We start from the raw sequence: 16,870 nt of genomic DNA on the forward strand, positions 1-16,870 counted from the left end.
AGCGCCCGCAAAACTCTTGGCTTACACCATGTTCATAAGACTGGTAGTATTAGAATATGCCAGCGTAGTTTGGCTTCCTTATTTAAAAAGTATTGGCAAATTATAGGCAGTGCAACACAAAGCCATACGGTTTCTATACAACAAGTTCAAACGTACAGATTCTCTCACTAACCTTCTCGCTTCTTCTGGCATTAATAAACTAACTACTAGGGCAAAAGAGGCACGTCTGAGGTTCCTGTACCAGTTGCTTCATGGCCACTACAAGGTAGATGTTAAGTACGTCACACGTTCACAGTCCTGCCCTACTCGTTATAAGCACAAGTATAGTCTGCAAGAATATTCCTCAAATAGCGACATTTTTAGGAACTCGTTTTTTGCACTAACAATACGCAAATAGAATAAATTGAATGAAAGCGTTACTAATGCCGACACTCTATCTGCATTCAGCGCAGCAATGTTAGAAACCATGCGAAACATACTGTAGTGCATCTATGCTTCACATACGTTTGTGATTTTCCTCTTTCCTTTTAGCACAGTACGTTGTAGCAGGCCACACAGTACTTGATCAGGCCTACCTTTTCGCCTTCGTTTGGTAAAACGAGGATAATTTTTTCTTATTTCACTATCTCTCTCTCTCTTTCTTTTTGATAATTCAATGCATTGCTCAAATGTCTGGCATGGTATGTGCAAACCAGCAGTTTTCTGAGTTTGCTGCTAGAAATCTGCACATATTATTAATCCAGTCACTGTCATTTGTCTTGCTCTTCTGATATCATGCATACAGAAAAATTTGGTGCCTTTGAAAGTGATGTCCCTCGTTTCAGTATTTTTTCGTTGTTTTTTCCCTAACAAAAATAAAAAGCGGAATAGTTTGTCTGATGCAATTATCGGTAATGATGGTTTGCCGATATTGCAGATGGCTACATATATACATATTTTCTAACGGAGTGTAACAAATTTTGGTGTGAATGTTTCCTTGTTTTTCACTGTGTGGAAAATTCATTGTTCCTTGTATATTGTTGTTATTTATCAATAGCGTAATTGAATGTTACTCTATGCTCTGTATGAATGAATACTATCTGCAATATGCCGTCTGTACTGACTCAAGCACTGGGGTCGACAGTATTGAAAATAAATAAGTAAATAAACTTTGTAAGAGATCTGTGTATCTATTCAGCCTGTAATTGGGGACGAATGATGAAAACGTGCAAGTGAACGTAACCAGCAAATTTCATTGAAATCTAGTGACCTCAAGAAATCGCCAAAGTTTGCGTTTAATCGGAAATAAAAGCATACTTCATGCTTCATATGTTTCTCTGAATGGCTGGAAAGTTTAATATAATGCAAAATGCCACCCCCGACCTCCCCTCTCTATCAATATTTTGCTGGAAGTCTGCAGTGCCAGTTTATTGGGTGTTCAAATATGCAATAAGCATAACAAGTGCCAATTCGCATTTACTGAAATAAGCCATACAACAGTGTGTCCAATAAATAGCACATTCAGTTACTACAAGTACTATTTAACCTACTAAATAAATAATGGTCTATTGGTCATTGTCAGTAATGGCCAGCTGACTTTTACCTCTTTGCAAAAGGGCATAGAGTGAAGCTGTAATAGATTTTAAGACAGAGTTGACAAAACTAAAACTTTTGCTCTATTTAAGATATTTGTCTTGCATTTAATCTATCACCGTGCAAGTTTCAAATAACACTACAGACTGGAACATTACACTTGAGGCTATGAGCTGTGGCTTTTGCACAAAATTAAGATTTCTTCCACAAATGCTAGTGGCCGACAATGCATGCACAACTCACGAATTGAAATAAGAAAATTTAGGGCTAAGGAGCACACATACCACTTTCATTTCTACAGTCTCCTCACTTCGGGGTATAACAGCATCGTTTCACTTTAAACATGTAGATTATAGTAAACATTACCTTTACGGACCAGATTCGTTCCGGGTTGGCAATGATATCTAGAGAAATTGTGCATACCAGTCACTATACTAAAAAAAACCGATGTCACGTTATGCTTCCGTGAGTATTGCAGTTAGCCTTGAGTGAGCAAATTGGGTGGGGTCACTGCTCTTGCGTCAGTGCTTTGCCTACATTTTGCACAGTTTGAATGGTTATATGTTCTGGCAGACTGAAATAAAAATTTATAATGCGAATAACTATACAGGGCCAACTTACCAACCACACTGTCAGATTGGCTCTGCTGGCTAATCGTATTCCAAGAGCAGCTAATCAAAGAATTTTAGCAGAGCACTGAATTTGACTATTTGGGGATTAACCATGATTTCTTCTTGTGCTTCGTATTACGACACAGGTACGAGACAGGGGCTGCAGGAGTGATGGTGTGCAACACCATCAAACGCCTGTCCAAATTAAAGAGCTGTTCTGAAGCTGATGCTTTCGTTCTGTGCAGTTTAGCTATTGATTGCAAATGAGACCCTACTGTTGCTCTAAATGAAGTTGTGCAGTGCACTAAACTGTCTAACTGTCTAAACTGACTAAACTGTCTCATCCACTGCTAAAGTATCATTCATACGCGGCACTTCGGGACCGAAAATCAGCCAAAAAATCGAGTTTTCGCGGACCTTCTTTTCGCGTTCCCGACATCATTGCGCACCTATTTACAAAATTTCATAGCCGAATACCATCAACTTTTATCGTTATTCAACTTTAAAAAACCGAAAACGGGCGTCCTGCCCTTTAAATTGAGGGCGAATAGCGCAGGTTTCGGCTCTACGATACGCGGGAACTACGCGCTCGATCGGCGCCATGGTCTTGTTTGAAAGAACGCGTTTTCAGCGTTTTTTTTTTTTTTTATTCAGTAAGCAACATTGAGCGTTTCCCCGGCTCGAAAAACGGGGCCTCAAAGACGAAGAGCCGCGCTCACTGCCATTGGCTAAACGGCGCACGTGACTGAAATGGCGCTTTCCGGTTGGCTGGAAGCTCGCGGCTTGCGCCCATGACCTACTACACTCCTGACCTGTTCAGATAGCGGGGTTCCTATGGGAGCGCGTGTCCCCGCTCTCGTTCAATCGCTCGCCGTAGGTGGCGCTACCTATAACCTGTTCGTCTGTTTCTTTACGGTTGTTTTGTAGGCGCTGGTATAAGAATGCCTGCATTCTGCAGTGAACTGGCGGCATATATGTGACTATTTCTTCCCATACATTGCTGGTTAAGCAAGGTGTTCAGAGCGCTTGAGTATTTATAGCACACTGGTTGACAAACGTGGGAACCCGTAGATTTACACGATGTAGGGCAGCCTATGCGTGGTCGCGTGCATTTTATTGCAAAAAAATTCTGAATGTCTTTTAGTATTATTATTTCTGAATAATTCTAAATTTTGGATCATAAATACGCACTACGAGTGCTTTGTTGGTCAAAATTTGACCACAAAGAGTGAAGATGACGTCAGCGAGCAGGTGCTGCCTAGCGCCACGCCGCTCGTAGGTTACGGCCCTAGCGGCAGAAGGTATGAACTAGAACGTGGGCGCTGGAAGAGGTGCTCTCTGGGCAGGTCAGGAGTGTAGTAGGTCATGCTTGCGCCTGCATACGCGACCCGACGCCATTTTGAAAGGGTTACCGCTGTGACGCCTCGAAATCGGCAGAGCACTCTGAAGCTTCTGATCGTATCGCCATGCCTGGAAACGCAAAAAAGTATCGGACCGTGCAGGCATTTGGTCGCAGGAAACGCAAAGGTCGTGGGAGAAAGTCTACGAAGTCATCAGAGCCCTTGGTTGACTCCGACGAACGATGTGTCGACGCTCCGCGGCCGTTCAGCGATGACGATGACGGTGAAGCGAACTCCGGACGACTACGAATCGACGCCAAGGTGGTGACAAACGCCGAAGTTGAAGAAAATCATGCCCGGGAGAAAGCGACGCTCGACCGGCTTTCATCGGCGCCAGCAACTGCACGGAAAATTGACTTTTTCACCGCGAGTTGTAGCGAGGCAACCGCACAGGACTCGGACCACGCTGCTCCTTATCTGCTTATGCATCTAGATATCCTAAACGCGATAATGGGTGCCTTGTGTTGCAAAGCCTGCGACGGACCGGCTACGATCGTCAGAGGGGATCGGGACTACGGACTTGCCGTGAAAGTGCTAGTGCAGTGTGAAAGGTGCGGCGAGATCGCGAATGAATGGACTTCGCCCCGCGCGAACGGCACGAAAACGTGCAATCCGTTTGAAGTGAATCTTCTCGCTTCGAGGGCGATGGTGGCTACCGGCAACGGCCAAACGAAAATGAACGATATTTTCGCAACAATGGGCATCTCACACCGCGGTATGCACCACAAGACGTTTCAGCGGCATTTGAAGAACACGCTGGCACCCGCTGCAACGCGAGCGGCTGAGTCCGCTATGAGCGAATGTGCGGAAAGGTTAGAACAATTTATGATGACTTGTGCTTCGGCCACCGGGGCAATATTGCCGTTAGCTACGACGGCACGTGGAAGACGCGAGGCCATTCTTCCCACATCGGCGTGAGCACAGTTATCGAATTATTTAGTGGCTACGTGTTGGACTACGTCGTTCTTTCCAACTTTTGCCTAGGCTGCGAGGTGGGCCCAAAGCCTAGTAGTGAGGGCTATCAAGAATGGAAGGCTAACCACAAATGCCAAAAAAATACGAACAGCAAAGCGGGGCAAATGGAAGTGGAGGCGGCTCTAATTCTATTTCAGAGGTCGCTTGAACGCCATGGCCTGCGCTACACAACTATGCTGTCTGATGGAGACTCTAGGACATTTTGCGCCATACAAGACGCCAAGGTGTATGGTTACATTGACGTGCAGAAGGAAGACTGTATTAATCATGTACAGAAACGGATGGGCACCGCATTGAGAAACCTGGTGCAGAAACAAAAGTGCGATGGGAAAAGAGGCCTTGGTGGGAAAGGCAGGCTCACAGGTGAGCTGATCACCAGGCTGAGCACATTTATGGCCGGGCTCTGAAATCGCATGAAGGTGACGTGGGCGAGATGCAAAAGGCTGTGATGGCCACATACCGCCACGTCACCTCCACTGATGAATGCTCGGACCACAGTCTGTGCCCAGCTGGTGAAACTTCATGGTGTCGGCACAATGCCGCAAAAGCAAAGGGTGAGCCAAACCCCAGGCATGCCTACAATCTACCGAAAGACGTGGCAGAGGCATTACTACCGGTTTATACCCGGCTTTCGGAAAGAGCCCTGCTTCAGAGGTGCGCACGCGGCAAAACGCAGAACTCCAACGAGAGCCTACATTCGGTAATCTGGAGTTTGGCCCCCAAGGAGCACCATGCGTCCCTCTTCGCTGTTGAAGCAGCTGTTGCAGAAGCAGTGCTGCGCTTCAACACGGGCAATTTGAATTCTGCAACGGCAATCTTAGGTGAAATGGACATGAATGCGACAAGTACTGGTGCCAGGAGAGCGAGAGAAAAAGACCACCGTCGCAGCATTGTCTCCAACAAGAAAAGAACAGCCTCATTGGAACTCCGGAAGCTAGTGAAGAGGAGGCATGAGCACAGAATGCATTCAGACTATGCTTCTGGTGCGTTTTGAGGTTGTCTTGTTGCATCTTCTGCAATAAAAATGTGTGCCCACGTTTTTTCTCGATTTCTCAAAACGACAATTATCATGTGCTTCCCATTATGCCGGAGCAATATCTCTTGTTCTATCTGGGTTATCATTACGATTTCTTTTTTGGATGTGTCGTAAAGTAAGTTTTATTGTAATAATTTTTGGAGAAAATTCTCTAAATGGATCTTTTGTTTCAAGTGTAGATGGGGAAATTTTTCATGTCATATTCAACATCCCACAACTTTGCTTCGAAATAGCCCAGAACAATGATTTATACTTTATTGCACACTGTGAACATACCGAATTGGTTCTATAGGTTGCACATCAATATCCAAGTTACAGTTAATTAGCTAATTAGGCCTTAATTGAAAAAGTCGCAGTTCATTATATCTTTAAAACTAATTGTCACAGCAAAAAAAGAATTAGATTTTTGAAATCAGCAGTAAAATATACATAGGCTCTCCAAATTTGACTGAGGTACTCGCAAAAATAAAAGAGTTTTTGGAAGGTGTAGCATCCCCCCTTAACATAGATAAGAAGGAGACACTACAGAAAATGGAAAGCCTGGCTGCATTAATTAGCCCTGACATAAGCAAGAAAGCAACTCTGACCACGAGATTAGACTTCATGAGCGAGACAGAAAAAAAAGTCGGACACCATCTATCAATGTTTGTCACTGCTAATGCACATAATAATGCATTGCTAAACACGTGCTTCACACAAATGAGGACCAATCACAAATCACTCTAAACCTGTTGCTGAAGTGTTTACTTGCCTGTACCCACACAGCGTTGTAATATTTCCCCAGAATCTTAATGCTTACACAAAGAAAATTAAGCTATGTGGTCAAGGTGATTAAGTGCACATGACATAACTTCTTTCCTCCATGCTTAGCTTCCAGTGTGTTTGTTCGCCGGGACAAGAGGAGAGAAAGCGGTTACAGCGTGTGACAAATCTTTGTAGCTTCACTCTTATTTGACAGATTGTACAAATTTTTGTGGCAGCCGAATAATTAGGCAATAAACACATTTAGTAAAGCCATTGGATGATTCATTGAAGAAGTGTTGCAGGGCCCCCTTAAAAAAGTTAATACTTGTGAGGCTCATTGCAAACTGTAGCAGAGCTCCACTGGCTGCAGGGAATGTGGCAACAAAATGCATAAACGGCATAGCAGGAGAAGCTGGCTGATCGCTACAAAGACCACTCATGACAGGGCCATGGTGCTCACCTATTCTGGGCACAGGCTGGGTACTCCAGAACTGGTAGTGCTTGTGCATGGCTTCCTCGGGGGTCTTCGCGGGTCCATCATGCAGCACATTCAAGTTAAGCATTTCCATTGCCTTCTTGATACCCTCAAGCTTTGACATTTGAAGGCTCTGCAGGGTCAGAAACATCCACCCTGTAGTCAACCTTTGCAGACCAAAAGCATAGTCTACCATGAACTTCACACAGTACCCAGAGGTGAAAACAACCTGAGCCACTATTGTAGTACAAGGGCAGCTCCCATGCACAGCAACAAATAAATAAATGAAATGGCATAAAACTGTGGGGTTTTATGTGTCAGAACCATGGTATGGTTATGAGGCACGCCCAATAATCAACAGGCTGCTATTGCAGGGTGACCACAAAAACAGAGTGGGTTTTTCTAATGCATCCTCCAAACACGAACATGTACTCCACGAGCTCCCAGATATCAATGTACAAGCATTCAAGTACTTCTGCTAACACAATATTATTTTCATGTTATACTGATTTCCAGTAAAGTAAACAAATTGCTAACAGAGTAAAGAAAACATTAGAATTCAATCAACCAAAGGAACAAGCAGGATTTCGAACAGGCTACTCAACAATTAACCACATTCATACTATCAATCGGGTAATAGAGAAATGCTCAGTATAACCAACCACTAATGTTACGCTTCATTTTACGCGAACCCCTTTGGGCCCAAATGCAAGACCACGGACAGCGTGCGAACGCTCCCGGGCCTGTAAACGTATCGGGGGTAGAGGCGCAGAAGTGTATGCCCAGACGCCGAGGAACCTGAGACGCTGCTGCCGCGAAGGTCGTCATGTGCTGTGCGCGAGAACGCGGTGAGCTCATGGCTCATTCGCACCTGGCTCTTGAATGTGGGAACGCCGGTGGTGTGATCCGTGGCGCGATCAGTCGCGTGATCGGTGGCGTGACCAGTGGCGTGGTAGGTGGTGCGAACACAAGGTGATCCATATTTGGTCATGTCTGGAGGCGCCTGACGTCACACAAGCGTCTGGAACCCTTTAAAACGCGCAGGGAGAGACTGGGTGAAGCAGACTGGATTGAGGCTCTGCCGGAACTCTGCTTCTCGGCTTCTTACCTTTGTCCACTTTGGTCTAACTATGTAGTATTAAACTCTTTTGATTTGCTGTTCTGCGCCGTCTCGCCGGTACTTCCCTTCTCGTCGGTCCTGATGCAAGTTACGAGCACAACCTGCTGACGGCGGCGGTCAATAGACACCCTTAACACTATACATAGCCTTCATAGATTACGAGAAGGCGTTTGATTCAGTAGAAATATCAGCCGTCATGCAGACACTGCGGTATCAGGGCGTAGATGAAGTATATATAAACATTCTGGAAGAAATCTACAGGGGATCAACTGCTACCATAGTGCTTCATAAAGAAAGCAACAGAATACCAATCAAGAAGGGTGTAAGGCAGGGGGACACAATCTCCCCAATGCTATTTACCGCGTGCTTACAGGAGGTTTTCAGAAGCCTAGAATGGGAACAGTTAGGGATAAGAGTTAATGGAGAATACCTTAGTAACCTGCGCTTCGCCGATGACATTGCATTGCTGAGTAACTCAGGGGACGAATTGCAACTCATGATTACGGAGTTAGACAAGGAGAGCAGAAAGGTGGGTCTTAAAATTAATCTGCAGAAAACGAAAGTAATGTACAACAACCTCGGAAAGGAGCAGCGCTTCGAGATAGGTAATAGTGCACTTGAAGTTGTAAAAGACTATGTCTACTTAGGGCAGGTAATAACCGCAGAGCCTAACCACGAGATTGAAGTAACTAGAAGAATAAGAATGGGGTGGAGCACATTCGGCAAGCACTCTCAAATTATGACAGGTAGATTGCCACTATCCCTCAAGAGGAAGGTATATAACAGCTGTATCTTGCCGGTACTTAGCTACGGAGCAGAAACCTGGAGACTTACAAAGAGGGTTCAGCTTAAATTGAGGACGATGCAGCGAGCAATGGAAAGAAAAATGGTAGGTGTAACCTTAAGAGACAAGAAGAGAGCAGAGTGGATTAGGGGACAAACGGGGGTTAAGGATATCATAGTTGAAATAAAGAAGAGGAAATCGACATGTGCCGGGCATGTAGCGCGTAGACAGGATAACCGCTAGTCATTAAGAGTAACTAACTGGATTCCCAGAGAAGGGAAGCGGGTTAGGGAAAGACAGAAGGTTAGGTGGGCAGATGAGATTAAGAAGTTTGCGGGTATAAATTGGCAGCAGCAAGCACAGGACCGGGTTAACTGGCGGAACACGGGAGAGGCCTTTGTCCTGCAGTGGACGTAGTCAGGCTGATGATGATGATGATGAAACAAATTCTGCGAAGACCCGCAAAGTGGCAGAAGGGTTGAGAAAGAAAAAATAGACAACCACCTGTTCGTAACACGAAGCCACAAGGAAATCCGTAATCCGTACAGATTCACAGAAGGAAAAGCTTTCTACCAAAAAATTCATCCTGGTGCGAGGATCGAACTCATGACCAACGCCTTTTCGGGGAATTGTTCACGGGTTCCCTTTTTTAACCCCTCTGCTACCTTGCACATCTCCAAAGAACTCATTTGCATTACCTGTGTCCATGTGCTTCGAGTTGTTCATGAATTCGCCCTCCTGCTGCCAATTGCTAGCTTCCTGGTTAGCTCAATTGGTAGAGCGACCGCCCCGACGAGGCGTTGGTTCCGAGTTAGATCCCAGGACCAGGACGAATTTTTTGGCAACTAAGAAGCTTTTCTTTCTGTGAAATCTGTATGGGTTTTCCTAGGGATTCGTGCCAAACACCGGTGGTTGCCTATTTTCCCTTTCTTATACCTATTTCTATGACACAGCAATCAGTCATATGTTTTAAAATTTTTTCAGAAATATTTTCAACAGGTACTTTCGACAAATATGGTACCAAAATAATATTTAAGAATGAGTTAGTACGATGGGAGCATTACGAATGCTATGTTTTTGTTTCCCATCAAACACAGTTACAGCAATCCAACGAAACAGCGCCCCTTCTACAGCCTACCACATTCTTCTACTGAGTGGGCATCACTGAATGTGTCAACACTAGCTTTTTCCTGTAAATGTGCAATGACGATCAAAATTAATTATAAGTCAGGTTCTCTGTTACTGCAGCTTCCCTAATAAACATGGCCAAATGACGTACTTAGTAAGCGCTGAAAAGAGCATTCTTTACTTAGGCATCCTGCTAGGAAACTAAGTACTATAAGAACCTCTTTATAAGAACCTGCTGACTGATGTCGGGGAACAGCCATTGGATGCTGCCCTACTGCTCTGCTTGAAAGGAAAATGCTACAGCTTTGCATTCCAGTGAACTTGATGTGTTGCTCCTTACAACGAAGTTTAGCCGAGATCTTCGCTGCTCAGTCTTCCTCATTGAAGTTCGGGGCCTTTTTAAGATAAGATAAAAGGGAGTTTTAGAGGGCCCTACATGCCATGCAAGCAATGTTGATGTTTGCCTAAAGGGCACCCAGACTACCTCCGATATTCTTTCCAACATTTGAAATACACGCATCATGTATAGAATGTCGTCATGATGAACGATGCCACATGACAGCGCTATGAGCCTTGGTCATGCCACAAATTTTAATCTCTAGAACCTTCCAGCCTCCGTATGTGCTCCGTGTGATACCGCGATGTTGAATATGTGATGTGTAGCGCAAATCGTGCAGCGATTGGCTGGGCAAGGACTTATCACTTCTGGTTAGTCTGCAAGCAGCTGTCTGCACTCCTTGTTGTTATTGTTCATGCTGTTGTAGAGACAGTGGCTCCTCATCTCGCATCTAGGTGCTTTGGCACGACGCATTACCGTTCGTAGCCATAATGTTGGCAATTCTATGGAGGCAAGCGCTCGACACAGGGTCCATACTGGCCTAATTGGTAGAATCACGAGCCGGCATGGCAGCAGCGGTTAGCCAGCAGGCACGAAATCTATGGAGGTGCGACCTCAGGAAGCAAATGATGCTTCAAATTGCGTGCCAGCAATGACGTGTGTCACGCAAGATTGAAAGGGGCACTTGGGTAAGGAGGATAAAGTGGCTTTGGGAGAGGAGACTAGTGAAGGGTAGCAAAGATGAAAGTGAAAGAAGCGATTGCAGCATTTTACACCTATGTGTTCCTTGTATACTCGTGCAATACTTTCTCACAACTACACTACGACCTCTGGGTGGTTTAAGGACCGTATGAGGCTAGTGGAATACAGCTCCTAAAACATAAAAGATAACACTACACAAAAAGAACTATGAGGTATCTATGTCTCTGTATACAAGCTAAATATCTGAGCTGCAGAAGACCTGATAAAGCACTCACTCTTAATTCGTTGTCCCCTTCTGCATCTTGGCCACATATTGTTTTGCTTTCGTCTGAAGCACTGGAAAAAAAAAACAACCAAGAAATGTAAAAAGCCATGTATAACTCCCTCTCACATCACTTAATGAGATGTGAACAAGAATATTTCATGAGTCAACTTCAGGAATTGCAGTTGGCCAGAAGCTTGCATACACTGAAGTGATGTTAGAGCACTGCACATGTTCAGAACTGAAGCTAGGTGCAAGTCGTTCTACATATAGTTCTTTGTGCCAAGCAAAGCAAAGAACATAATGGCATCATTCGTTGGCGGATTCGGAGTGACCCACAGACTATGCGCCGGAGTACTCCACTCTGACGGAGGGCAACAGAAGGAAATCTACCAATGTAACACATGTGCTCCCTCTGGAGCAAATGGCAGGGTCAGAATGGAATATCGATGCACGCGTTTCTCTTCTTGTTTGAGTGCGCACGCTGGGCGACACGCTAGCGAAACGTGAGATCCGATGCGAGGCACAACTGACGCGACCGGCATCCGTTGGCACGCCCAAAGTTGGCACTGTTTCAAGACACAGGGTGCTTGCAACTTCCAGTCGAATCTGCCGATTTTTGCAGATAAAGTTGCTCCGTGGAGTGGATCTCGCAATAGAACTGCCGCAGATCTGCCAATGGAACATACAGAGAGCACTCTCAATCCACCAATAGAATAGATTGGCTCCGCATCGAGCAGAAGAAAGTATTACCGGAAGTGCTCCGAATCTGCCAATGGGTGACACCATAAGATGCGGGAGCTTGTTAAAGCTTATTTCATTTTAAACGCTGGGTATAACTGTATTGCCAAGCCATCTGAAGCATTACGCCGAGCAGAGGTTGATCATCTTGATGAACAAATGTAGATTGTTTGTCTGGTGTTTAACCACACATTTTTCTTTTCGGTAAAAAAAAAACTCGGTTATTTTGTGCTTTGCTGTTCTTTTTGCCCTTCTTTTACGTTTTTTCATGCTGTTTACCTGACAATAGAATAACAACTCACCCAACAGTCTAATTTTCTAAAGAGAAACCAGTATCATCAATGGCTTCCACATGATGGGCAATACAAGATTATGCCTTAGAAGAGCACTTCTAGTCCTGAAAACTCAAGAGGCCAACCTATTCAAGTGGGATATGGTCTGCTCATCTAAAGAAGCTTAGGGACCCCTTAGCTAGGACGAATACTGCTCATCCAAAACAACTGAGGGATTAAGCATATACACAAAACTATCAAAAAATGCAAGGAACCAAGCACACACAACCTTTCTTGCCCACAAAAAATCTGTGCAAGGATGTAAACCTTTTGCTGCACCTGAATTCTAGACAGAACTAGTGCTGCGAGGACAATTAAAATAGACCAACCGCAAATGTTCACATAAAAGCAAGATGTTAAAACTCCAGTTTGGAAGCCTTAATCGCGTCGTAAAATTATTTTCATCGTGAACCAAGCTCCCATGTATGAATCAAAACTTCTTCCTTTTATGTGAAGATTTGCGGTTGGTGTTTCTTTAATTGTCCTCGTGTCTTTTACAAACCACTTTTTGCCTTATTTTCAGCTTCAAGACTAAGCTGCTTATTCAATCTCACAAGTGAACAAAGGTAAGGTAAAAGCTTAATCTCAGAGAGCAAGAAGTGAAACCAGCAAAAAGGTTAAGCACTGCACAAACTGAAAGGTGCATTCAAGAGGGAACACCGCGTTAAAGTCAGATATGGCACAGCAATCTAAAAGTGAATGCAATATCAGAGTCGTTAACAATAACCTTGAGAAATGAGATGCTCAATCATGAGACAAAATGGAGATATAGGAAGCACTATAAGATCAAAGCGGGTTTTATTAAGATTATTGAACACTTTTATAAAACAACATAACAGTCTTTGTATTTCTTAGTGCTTCTTTCCATTCATCTATCCATATCACCTATGTCTGGGTGCTCTCGTGATCGCCTCTTTCACTTTGTAGGGGTGCCACCTCCCCTTGTAAAGTCGTTTCAGCCTCATGGCACACACATGTCTCGTGGATAGGCCGTATTTAGTTTAACAACCACTGAGCGATAGGTGGCGCAGTGCTTGCGCAGTTCACCACGATCATCATTACGGTTAGCGCATAGGTGCCAGCAGTGACACCTAGTGGCAAGGCTAGGTGGCCACGCAGAAAAGATAGGGGATTCTCTCCGGCGTGAGGCGGCTAGTGCAAACAGATTTCAACCACGGTAGGTGCATGGGAGTGGTGCCACGGGTCGTCTCCCGTGGACCCCTCATGCCAAGTCGAACATCGGTGCCTTCGCGTTGCCTGCTTGTCATGTTGATTAAGTCTATAATGTTTTAGCATAACAATAGCTACGTATTTGATTCAGCTGGCGATATCGTTGATGTAAAAGTTGCTGAATAAATGTACACAATGTTTTAATTTGGTTTGATTACGTCTGCTGGGTCCGTTCCAAACTGTGGTGCTCTCATTATGAGACACCACAACTTGGCGACATAAAAATTGCCATAGGAGCGTTTGACGGGTACTATTGTCTGGTCATTACATGAATAATGTGACAATCCTGTTGCGTACATCGTCAAGCCCTCTCCTCAAGGCACGTATAACACATACCCACATATTAAGAACCACAGTACAAGGTTATGCACCACAAGTGATTGACAATTTATATCTACTCAGGAGCGGTGAGAATAGACAATAGTAAATTAAATGCGAGGGCACAAAAAACATCAGCAGCACCAACCCGACGAATGCGAAGAATAAAAATCAGGTTTCGAGTAGAAATTAAACCCAAGTATTTTGCGTGGCAGGCAAATATTAATGCAATAGCGTTAAAGAGCTGGTTTCGCAAAAATTCTGGCTCCGATGTGTTGGTTGTGAACAAAAATTATCATCTTGTGTGACTGAAAAATTGATAGATGCAAATAAAATAAAGAATAAAAATTTTCTGGTCAGAGTGATGATTGAACCCAGGCAGCCTGCATGGCTAACAGGTGTTCGAACAAAGTTGCAAGATTTGCAGCAACTGCTTTGGAAAAATAAAACACTACAACGATGTCATGTAGCTACTTAAAGGTGCACTGCAACACTTTTTGAGCATGTTGAGAAAACGCTGCCGATCGGAAGTAGAGGCTCCCGGCAACACTTGAGCCAAATGTTATAGCACAGCACACGGCCTGGATTTCAAAATAAATTATCAAAGTCGGCTAAAAATTGCTTTCTCTTCTCTCGACAAATCACGTTACATGCCAAAAATAACATGTCAACGACCGATCTATCAACCATTTTCTGATTTGAGCATGGCGCACTCGCTAGTTACAGAGATCGCCCGCGGGAGGCCGCTACTTGTCCGCACGCGCGATCACACTGGAAAAGTCACGCATTCGCAGAAAAAAAAAAGTGCTCAAGGTCGCGTAGCGCGTGTGACAGTTTTCTGTGGCTCTGCCATCCCTCCCTGCTTAGTTTCCAGAGCTTTCGTTGGGACGAGAGAAGAGAGAATGCAATCGCAGCATGCGACAACCCTTGTAGCTCCAGTCGCACTGGACGGATTCTTAAAATTTTTGCGGCAATGAATTCGTGAGACAATAAGCTGTTCCAGTGAATTTATTCCATGGTTATTTGAAAAAATTGTTTCAGGGCCCCTATAATGCATCATATGTTGCGTGGCAGAAGCGTAGAATAGTGCCAGGCTTCAAACGATGCGAACTGAACAACAAGTGGGTGTTTTAAAGGCCTACCCATTACAAAGTACTATGACATATTTAATCATCACCAGAAGCAGAACCACCAACGAAGTGAACAGCTGCTAGATTTGCGTGTTGCCCCATGGACACGTAGTGGTCCCTTTTGCTGATTAGCAAATTGAAATAATTATGCCGTAGTGGATGTGTAAATAGGCACCACAGTGCTAATACCTTGAAATGGCCTATCTTACAGGCAACACTCGTTTGTTTCTTTACGGCATCATTGAGGTATCCAGCAAGAGCCGAAGCAGATTAGCAGTTCAGAAAGCGATGCTTCAGGAGGCCCAATCACACTATCGCGACCTACTTTAGAAGGCGAAGGCCAAGCATTTTCCAATTTTTTCACCGCAGAGTCACGTCAGGTCTTCAAACTGCTTTAAAAGTAGACCATTTGCAGGCTTGATGTCAGTGCAAAGTCAATTGTGGTTTCAGTGCCTATTACATAATTTTATAACATGACATCACAGAACTTTAACAGTTCCAAAAAAATATTGAAGGGAGCCCTAAGACCTTTGTAAAGTTGGTGGCCTCACCCAAGACGAAACTCAGATGCGGTGACTCTCGGCAGAACGAGTAAACACTACACATGTACTCCTACGATATAGGTCTCGTATTGAATTGATCTCAGTTGTTGTAGTGTTGGCTCTACTTATATACATTAATATGTATCCCTATTATTCAGCAAGCTATTTCAAGCATTGCCAAAATGTATAGGGGTACACAATGAAGTTAAGTATATATTATTCACATCAATCACACCATGAACCACACTTTTAATACTGATGTCCGTGCTCTAACGTGAGTGCTGACATTATGCCAGACTATAGAAGTTACCCTTTGAACGCCAGTGTTGCCGACATGTCTGCTAAGCCCATAATGTACACACAACGTTAACACTTACAAAAACACGTCGACCACCTTGTACCACTTGGCTTAAAGAAAAAATGCAGTGTCAACAACTACTCGCTGACTGCTTTACATAAAACCGATTGTGACAAGACGTGGGAGCTGCTAAATTTTTATCAAATTGCTACTGAGGATGCAAAAAGCCCAATCATATCAGGAGGCATGCTATGGAACGTATCATTGAGCTTTGAAAGGCTGTCCGGCAACTCCCCTTTTCCTCTCTTCTTTTGTGGGAAAATGGCTGAAAATGTGCGTGCCGGAGTGCTGGGAACATAGAAGGGCGCATGGCCATGCAAAGACGAATGTTTGCACATATGCACAAGCCAGCTGGTTGCCAGATTACAGGCAGCACCACCCCCTAAACAACGAGGTGGTTCCCGTGAGAAAATTGTCTATATATATAGTGATTAATGAGGACAGCTTAATGCTGTTTACCATGAGCAGGCATACGCTGAGTCATCACGGGGCCCAACTCTTAATATCAATGTGTGTAAAAGATGCAATAAGTTCCACTGATATGATGACTTAACAGCAAGTGACAAAGAACACAGGTGGCAAATAATAATAATAATAATAATAATAATAATAATAAAACAGCTGCCTGGAAGGCCCAACTCTTACACACAAACGAAATTCAGTGTTGGCCGCCCAAAACATTGAGCATGGTCACAATTTTCCAAACGGGTAAACACGTGGTTCGACAGGGAAGCAAAATCTTTTACAAGCAGTGGGGAATTGATAGGCGAAGATTTCGCTTACAGTATCTTACAAAGTAGGTGCTTAGTGGCAGCCTATATACTACTGCTGAAACAGGTGCTCCACAACATGATCTGTGGTTGGACGAGGAGAGACTAAGTATTTTTGAGCGGGGCTCTTTTCGACAGGCGATTCTTCACAAGTAGACAAGCATAAAGCCATTAGAAAACTTGTGGCTTTCTAGCAGCACCAAGAGTTGACCTTCCGCAGTGTTGACCAAGTTCCAGGCACCAAGTTCCGATAGTGGCTTGATAATACCGCTCACAAGATAACGACAGTGCTCCACTGCCGGC

The 16,870-nt window shown here is 44.3% G+C and overlaps 1 protein-coding gene across 1 annotated transcript in view; it reads right to left on the reverse strand.

The window, feature by feature from the left end:
- The window catches only part of Nmt (N-myristoyl transferase), a 63,302-nt gene that overhangs the window by 45,441 nt on the left and 991 nt on the right, over positions 1–16,870 (reverse strand). The window contains exons 2-3 of the mRNA XM_037434366.2: positions 11,160–11,220; positions 6,799–6,946 (exon numbers count right to left, since the gene is read on the reverse strand). Coding sequence (XP_037290263.2) covers positions 6,799–6,946; positions 11,160–11,220 — 209 coding nt within the window. The remainder of the gene's footprint in view (positions 1–6,798; positions 6,947–11,159; positions 11,221–16,870) is intronic.

This window comes from Rhipicephalus microplus, chromosome 1 (genome assembly GCF_043290135.1).
Source record: "Rhipicephalus microplus isolate Deutch F79 chromosome 1, USDA_Rmic, whole genome shotgun sequence".
Lineage (NCBI taxonomy): Eukaryota > Metazoa > Arthropoda > Arachnida > Ixodida > Ixodidae > Rhipicephalus > Rhipicephalus microplus.